The sequence below is a fragment of the Brassica oleracea genome, chromosome C1 (assembly GCF_000695525.1).
Source record: "Brassica oleracea var. oleracea cultivar TO1000 chromosome C1, BOL, whole genome shotgun sequence".
Classification (NCBI taxonomy): domain Eukaryota; kingdom Viridiplantae; phylum Streptophyta; class Magnoliopsida; order Brassicales; family Brassicaceae; genus Brassica; species Brassica oleracea.
This window is the reverse complement of record NC_027748.1, coordinates 31,253,630-31,261,870: the sequence shown is the minus strand read 5'-3', so window position 1 is coordinate 31,261,870 and position 8,241 is coordinate 31,253,630. Positions and strand designations below refer to the sequence as shown.

The window sequence follows — 8,241 nt, the reverse complement described above, 5'->3', positions numbered from 1 at the left end:
GAAATTCCGATGGAATTCCGACGCCAACGGCTAGTTCGTCGGAATTTCCTCGGAATTTTTAAAATCCCCCCAACGGCTCTCTAACGGCTATAATATATCCTCGGAATTCGTCGGTTTTTTTCGAGGAATACAGTTTTCCTCATTATTCCATAAGAATATTCCGACGGATTAATATTTCCTCGGAATTTCGTCGGTATATTCCGAGGAAATTCCGAGGAAACCAAATTTTGTGTTTCCTCGGAATATCCTCGGAAATTCTTCAGGATATTCCGAGGATTTCATTTTCCGTCGGAATGTCCGTCAGAATACCGCTGTTTTCTTGTAGTGTATTTGAAGCCTTCTGGTTTCAACCGAACCTAATAAGAAAGACAAAAGAGTATGAACAATAAAATTAAAAATAACCTTGACGTAAACCGTGACAGCCAATTGCAATCTTAACCATGAAAGCCAAACAATATGTGGGAAAAGGATAAAACATTAAAACGAAACATTCACAAATAATGAAAGACACTTTCACTTTGAAATAGAAATAAACAATAAAAAGGGTCTTTTCATAAAGCATTTAGAAAATTAGTGATGATGTAGAAAAACGTAGGGAGGGGGCTAATGCAATTAACAATAAAGGGAGGGAACTACTGCGAGTAAACTCTGCAACTTCGATCAAGTAAGCTATAAGTAAGTCGAGGCCCTTTATTCACATATGGTAAAAAATAAAAAAGTTTTATATAAAAGAAAAGAGAGAGAGAGAGAGGCCACTAGACTTGTTAGACTTTCTCTTTCAGCCGTTGGATGTCTCATTTCTACGATGAGAGATATCTTCTTCTAATTTTGGCAGAATCTTTTGTCTAATTCCACTCTCTCTGTCCTAACATTTCCCCTCTTTTTCACTTCATTCACCAGGTATCAGATCATTTTAGATTTCTATAAATTTAAAATAATTATAAAATTAGGAAATCAACGGGAACCTTTTTTGCTGAACTTTTTAAAATTGTGGAATGACTTTTCTCAAAATTGGAAACTGGCAAAAAAGTCATGAAAATTAAAAATAGACATGCATTTTTATTTATGTTCAGAAATTCATTTTTTTTCCCTTTTCAAGAAGACTGGTGAGAAATCCTTTTAGATTACTAAATTTATTTTAATTCTGTTATGATCTAAGTTATTCCCTTTGTTTTATTTTTGGTTAGCTTCAATTATCTTATGTAATATGTCTTTCATTGACATAATAGACTATAATCTCACACCTACACTCTCTTTCAAACAGATTACACATGTGAATTACTGATATAGAACATTTGAGTTGTGGGACACTGTGAGAAGCAGACGAACATTTGAGTAGTCGGATGTTTGTTGTTTTGTGCAAATAAGGATGTTGACAAAAGAAACTGTATAAAGACGTTAAGAAAATAACCATAAATTTATTTAATTTAAGGCTGAGGACCTTAAGAAATCCATTGGTTAATTCCGTGAAACTTTTGTGTCTAATCACTCTATATGAATATGATATATTATTAAGAGTTTATTCATTCGATACTCTTCTCTGAATAACTAATCAAGGCACTTTTCCAAGGAGGTCAGATTTATGAATTTGAATTACAATTTAGCGGGTCATATATTTATTTTGTCTTAAGTAGCATGAATATATCGACGATAAAAATTACTTTTTGGAAAGATAGTTTCTGAGTAGGATCATTTTCTCCTTTTTATTAAAAATATATTTTAATATCTTTTCTGAACCAAATATCTTAATTTTCTAAATCGGTGAAATACTGAAATGTGGCAACATGTAACAAAGGTTGGTTTTCAACGAGATGAGTGAAAGAACGAAGCGAGATGGTTAGATAATTTCTTCTGTTTCGACAATTGTGAAATATGTTTATATTGGGTGGATATATATGAAGCAGTTGGATGTGTATTAAATGAGACTTTCCTGGTTGGTGAATGTTCGAGCTTTGTGATTGTACGATTCCTCCAAAGTATTTGCACTGTGGCTTGTGGCTTGAAACCATTCCCACTTGTAGATCCATTTTATCTAAAGGGTTCAGAGTTCAGACATATATAGACAGCGTTCGATTTTACAAGATTGAACCTCTAGTTCTTACCCTCAAATTTACGAGCTTAATCTATATTTCAAACCATATGGCAGTAAAAATATTGTTTTCGGATTAAAGTGACATGAACGCAAATTCACTGTGTATGGTAGAAATCAGTCGTACATATCAACAATCCTAAGTTTTAATTTATGAACGACTTCAAATTTAGGTTGACTTGATAATTGAATTACATGCAGATGAAGATTTAAATACTCCGACCCTAAGGTCCAACTTTAGGTAGGTCCAAATCCAAAGTTCTTATATGCTTGAAAATTTCACCATAACGTCACTAAGTAGAGTGTCTACTTAATGTAAATTATGTGGGAGCATTCGAAAGAATACACATGTTGAGTCACAAATAGAATTTTAAGGATTTTCTTTAGATTATACTGCAATTAAAACGTAAAATCCCGAATAAAAAATCAGTGATAAAATTTTCATATGAGTTTACGATAAGAGAATATGGTACTATAAAATTTAAGAAACTAATATTAGACATGAGATTGGGTTGACCCGGGTTGGAAATTAGAAACAAATTGAATCAGTGGGAATCATTGACCCAATTCAACCTCCCATGTTCGTCTCAAATTCGTTATGTCCTTAAATTTTTACTTACTTCACATATTCCTCAATTATTTAAGGAACCAAAAACTGAAAAAGAATATACAGTTCAAACATTTAATTTCCCACCAATAGATGAATGTTCCACTTATATTAACTAAACTACTGAAAAAGTAAACATCGATATTTACAATAACTAACAATGGAATCAAACGTCAGGTGAGGGGTTGAAATTTGAGCAAACACAACACATGTTGAAAGGAATTGATCCAGGACTCAATAGATTAACTATGTATAACAAAAGAAAGAGACAATGCATGCATATAACATTAAATCCCAAGAATACGTGGAGTGCCGTGGGCCTCGCGGGAATAGTCGGTTGACCACGGTCGCCGGAAACCCGCGGTTACCTAAAAAAAAAAAAAAAAAATGCATATAACATTAAATAAAAAGTTGGAGGAAAGGCATAACGACCTAAGTCCAATAATAAAGTGCGTCGTTTTCGTAGATTTGCTAACAAACAAATGTCAATACATCGCTCACGAGAAAAGCTTTAGGGAGGATTATTGTAAAGATGATAATTTATACAAAAAATAAAGTAAACTTGGGAGAAAGGAACATCCACTTTTCCATTTTTGGTATAAAGCTTTTGATATAATGTGTCCTTTGCTCGCCGAGGTTTTCCTTATTTATACACTTCCCAGCTCTCACATATTCACCCATCACTCTTTCCTCTACCTTTTTTTAATCAAACATTTGCTACTTTATAGAGAAAACTATGGTTAATAAACAGTGTTTTCTCACTGCTGTTCATGTTTCAAATACTTCAAACTCTATTCAAATAGTTGTTTTTGTTATTTTCCTATGAAATTTCAGATATTTTTCTTCCTGTTTATTTGTTGCAAATTAGTCACTGGAGTTACGAGTCTGATCATGTGTGATTTCATCATGTTTCGTCCATACCAAAAATCCTATACTTGATGTATACATGTAGTTGAGTCATTAGGTAATTTATATGATTTTATAGGGTTTGGTTTTAAAACATGATTACAAAATGAATTCAATTTTTATAGTGTATCGCAAAGTTAAATCATATCACTCATTTCTACGTCTTTTCCCCATCCCCCTCTATTATTTCTTTTGTCCGCCTTTTTCGAAAAATATATATGTTTTGAAGTTCTTTATAACGGGTTTTCTTTTTCCTAGTGACAAAATTAGTTAGAGTCCTACAATACATGATTCTATAGGGAGTCTTATTTATGTATTGTTACGAACTTTTGCTGTTCAAACTCGTATTTTTAACTATGTTTTCCTTCATGCAAATTTACTTTGCTACTCTATCTTTTAGTTTTAGATCCTGACAAAAGACTCAAAACTGTAGTTGTATTTTTTTGTGAATTTTTTTAATATAGTAACTATAATAATAACTAATAAATATTATTTGCATGGCATAAAAATCAATAATGATTTTACGACAAAAATTTATCGTTGATTTCCACGTACGAAACTTAAAACATTCATTTAACGGAAGTAACGTATAATTAGATGTGACTAATGAACTTGTGTCACCTCCACACACACACACACACACACACAAATTTCTTTATTAATTTTATGATGTGGCTTTGATAATGCGTCCAATAATCAGTCTCTTTCACAGTCTTAACACCAAAGAGCCCCACCCCTATCATCACACACATTTATCTCCCTCTCTCTCTATCTGTCTGCCTCTCTCTCAAGAGTCAGACATACATAGATATTCGGTTTTTCACAGGGGGAAAAGTGAGTTCATCTTTTCAGATCTTACAAACACTTTGCTTTTATAAACTGATGTGCCACAAATCACTGCTAGTACTCCCTTAATTAGCTTTTGCATTTTGTCATCTAATCAATTAGCCAACAAGGAAGAACTCAGATATGGAAAGATCAAACAACATAGAGTGGAGGAACAACTTCTATGGTCGTTCAAGAATTTCACCATGGAGCTATGGGGATTATGATAATTACCAACAGGATCATGAGTATCTTCTAGGGTTTTCATGGCCACCAAGATCCTATACTTGCAGCTTCTGCAAAAGGGAATTCAGATCGGCTCAAGCACTTGGTGGCCACATGAATGTTCACAGAAGAGACAGAGCCAGACTCAGATTACAACAGTCTTCATCATCATCTTCAACACCTTCTCCTCCTTACCCTAACCCTAATTACTCTTACCCTTCCATGGCTACCTCTCCTCCTCCTCCTCTAACCCTATTCCCAACCCTTTCGCCTCCTTCCTCACCTGGTTATGGGCCATGTTTGGCCCGTCCCTTGAGCCCCAAGTCTAAACATCTACCAGAAAACACTTGTGAGACTATGAAGCCATCTCTTGTTTTGGAGGCTGCGGAAGCCAAAAGTTTGGGCAAGAAAGATGCTCGCAGGTTCTTGAAAAATGAAGAAATCATCAGCTTGGACCTCGAGATTGGTGTGATCAACGAGTCAGAGCAAGATCTAGATCTAGAGCTCCGTTTGGGTTTTGCTTAGATGGTAAAACGTATAACTTTATCCATAAATGATTCTAAGTTCACATATTAGATCACTCTAGAAAGAGATGTTGCTTTTCTAAAGTTAATTAGTTCCGTCTACATAAACTATCTTAGCGTTCGAATTAGCAGAACTTTTATATTACTGTAATATGACTATAGTATAACCTATATGTAAGCTTGCGTTAGATCTCTTATATATGCTTACTACTGTTTTATATATGACAATGGATAAAATTGCCTTATAAGTGATCATTTTCGTCTTATTAGATCTTCTTTATGATATACACTTTCCGATTCTTGTTAACTGATGTGTTAATTTTGTGTTTTATAAATAATGATGTTTTATGCAAATTTACATCATACTTTATTATTTGTAGCGCATCCCTATATGACTTTTAATCAGTTCAACCCATATATATATATCGATGTTATACTTATAAATTGCACACTTTCAATAATAAAACAATTAGAAAGTTATATTAGATATTTTTTTAATAAATTGTTAGTATGTGTGAAAAAACTCCAAAACATCAAATATTTATGATAGGAAGAGTATTGTTTTAGCCAAAAGTTGTTTTTTTTTTGGGAGGGGGGGGTGGATGTCATTCCTTAATCTTTTTTTAACTGAAGGTTTTTCTTAATCTTTCATAGTTAGTAAGGTAGAGTCACTTGAAGGTCAAACCCTAGACAAGAAAATATGGACACTTCTACTTTGGAACAATTTATTAATTTGAAAACCGTAAGCTTGAACGTTATGGTGTCTCCTGATCAAATCCTCAAGCAAATTGGACATCGTCCTTCGAACTAACACTTCTAATTTACCTTTTAGATAACAATTACCCGGCATGGGCTAGTGTGGTTAATTTCGTGGAACACATATAAAATATAATTGTTCATTTTGGAGTGCTTCTTGCAATTAGGGTTCCAATCTTCTTTGTTCTTATTTGATGGTTATGAAATTTCACGTGTGACATTAACTTATTGTGAGCTTTACCTACTATGGATATAAATTCATGTTTTATTAAACTGTATATACATGGAAACACAATATATATATATATGGAGTACTTAAATACCTACCTTTACAATCCAAATATACATTTTAACATGTAAACACAATATAGATAGTTTTACATGTTAATATTTCAATTCAGATTGAAAAAGGTAGGTATTTAAGAATTTAATAAAATTATATTTGTTAATTTCAATTCAAAGTTGCAAAGCTAGAACTTAAATGAATTTTGGGGTTTCACGTTCATTTACAATATAACCAAGTTGCAATAAACGCACAAAATGTAGTTTTATAATATAAAATAACCCTCATATTATTTTGGTTAATTTTTTACCTTTTATTGATGATATATCTTTCAAACTTGAATGGTTTAAATCGAATCTATGTTTGACAAAGAAATATAATGTTTAAGCAAAAAAGATAAGAAATAGAATGTAAACTGTGTTTGCGTGTGATCTTGATTCCTGACTAACTGTACGATAATAGTTTTTTTTTTTTGACTGAATCATTGCACTGAGGGTAACAAATCATTACTGGATAACAAGTCCCAAAGCATATTTCAGTTCCATGAGTGCAAAAACTGTAAACATGTCATGATTACTCGATCTCTCATTATTTCCTTAATACTTTTTTCTTTGGTTCGAAAGAGTCAACACGAGCACGTACGAAAAAGTCATACAAAACTAGATGTTCAAATCTCTTGAATGATATAACATATAATTACCATGTATATATAGGTTATACGCAAGGCATGCGTATGTATCTCACTATAGTTGGATTTGGACAAGAGGGTATATATGCTGGAAGTTTGGAGTTCCCCAAAACCTGAGGGTTTGCATGTTCCCGGCAATGTCTGGGTGTGGAATGGCATGATGGCCTTTCCTTTTTTAGTAAGTTATGTTTTGGTCAGTTCCAAGCGTTACACATACCTAAACAGTACAAATTCCCCCCCCCCCCCAAAAAATTTAGTTTTCTTGAAAGGCATTTAACACTTGCATCTACACTTTTTTAACCTACTCAAGCACTGCCCACTTCATATGTATTCGCACTGATCCTTTTTATTCATTATATGCAATTCCCATTAAAATTCTTCAGTTCATCTAATTGGACTCGTCTCATATTGCTAGTTATTTTCACGCTTTTTTATTTTGGTTATATGTTATTTATGCAATATTTTTACTTGACATCACCACAGGCCACATCGGCATACATTATATGAAGAGATCTTGACATCACCACTGGCCACATTGTGTATGGATTATATAAAGCTTTATAAGAGCATCTTTATCCCTGTATCTTAGGCGGTTTCAGAAGAAATTATGATTAAAAAAAAAAAGCAATTAAAACAAGAAACGCCTCTTAGATTGGGACAATAGGAGTCGTCTCTTAAGTACACGTGTTGAGACTTGCCTTTTCCTTCTTCCTCTTTTGATTCTCCTCTTGGATCAATCTCCGGCTCAATGGCTCCCACGGTCACCGCTAATCTCACCGCCGTTATCCACGAGGTATCGTTTCTATAGTCTCTCCTCTTCCTTCTTCTCCCCCTCGCTACTGTTGTATTCACCATCGTTATGTATTCTGATGAAATTGGATTGAAGATGACTAAGTATCGTTTTACCTTTCTCCTCTGTTTACTGAATCCAAATTTCATGAACTCAGTTCGAAATTCTTGGTTTGATTGATGATTTGGATTCTTTGCATGTATGCATCTGGTTTAATTTGATCACTTGGCTTGCTCACACTACAAGAAAACAGGGGGATTCTGATGGCCGAAATCGTCGGAAATTCGTCGGAATAGACCGATTCTGACGAATTTCTGACGAACCCGTCCGTCGGTATCGTTTCGTCGGAAAAAAAAAATTCGTCGGAATTTCGTCAGAACTTCCGACGACTTTCTGACGAATACCGAGAAACGTCATTCTGACGAACTTCCAACGATATTACGATGCGGATACACGAGACCAGAGTTCATCGGAAAAACTACGTACCGACGGAGAACGTTCCTCGGACACGTCCGACGTAGAGTGTTCCTCGGTGCATTCCGACGAAC

At 34.0% G+C, this 8,241-nt stretch overlaps 1 protein-coding gene across 1 annotated transcript; it reads left to right on the top strand.

Annotated features, from left to right (window-relative positions):
* The first annotated feature begins 4,389 nt into the window (after nt 1-4,389).
* On the top strand, nt 4,390-5,338 carry LOC106300579 (transcriptional regulator SUPERMAN). The gene is made up of 2 exons (XM_013736757.1): nt 4,390-4,436; nt 4,551-5,338. The coding sequence occupies exon 2, from the start codon at nt 4,572-4,574 to the stop codon at nt 5,175-5,177; it is 606 nt and encodes a 201-aa protein (XP_013592211.1). The 5' UTR covers nt 4,390-4,436; nt 4,551-4,571; the 3' UTR covers nt 5,178-5,338.
* Nucleotides 5,339-8,241: the final 2,903 nt, after the last annotated feature.

Bases quoted from the DNA above. Each gene is read 5' to 3' on its own strand.
- LOC106300579 (XM_013736757.1), top strand. From the start codon at position 4,572: ATGGAAAGATCAAACAACATAGAGTGGAGGAACAACTTCTATGGTCGT.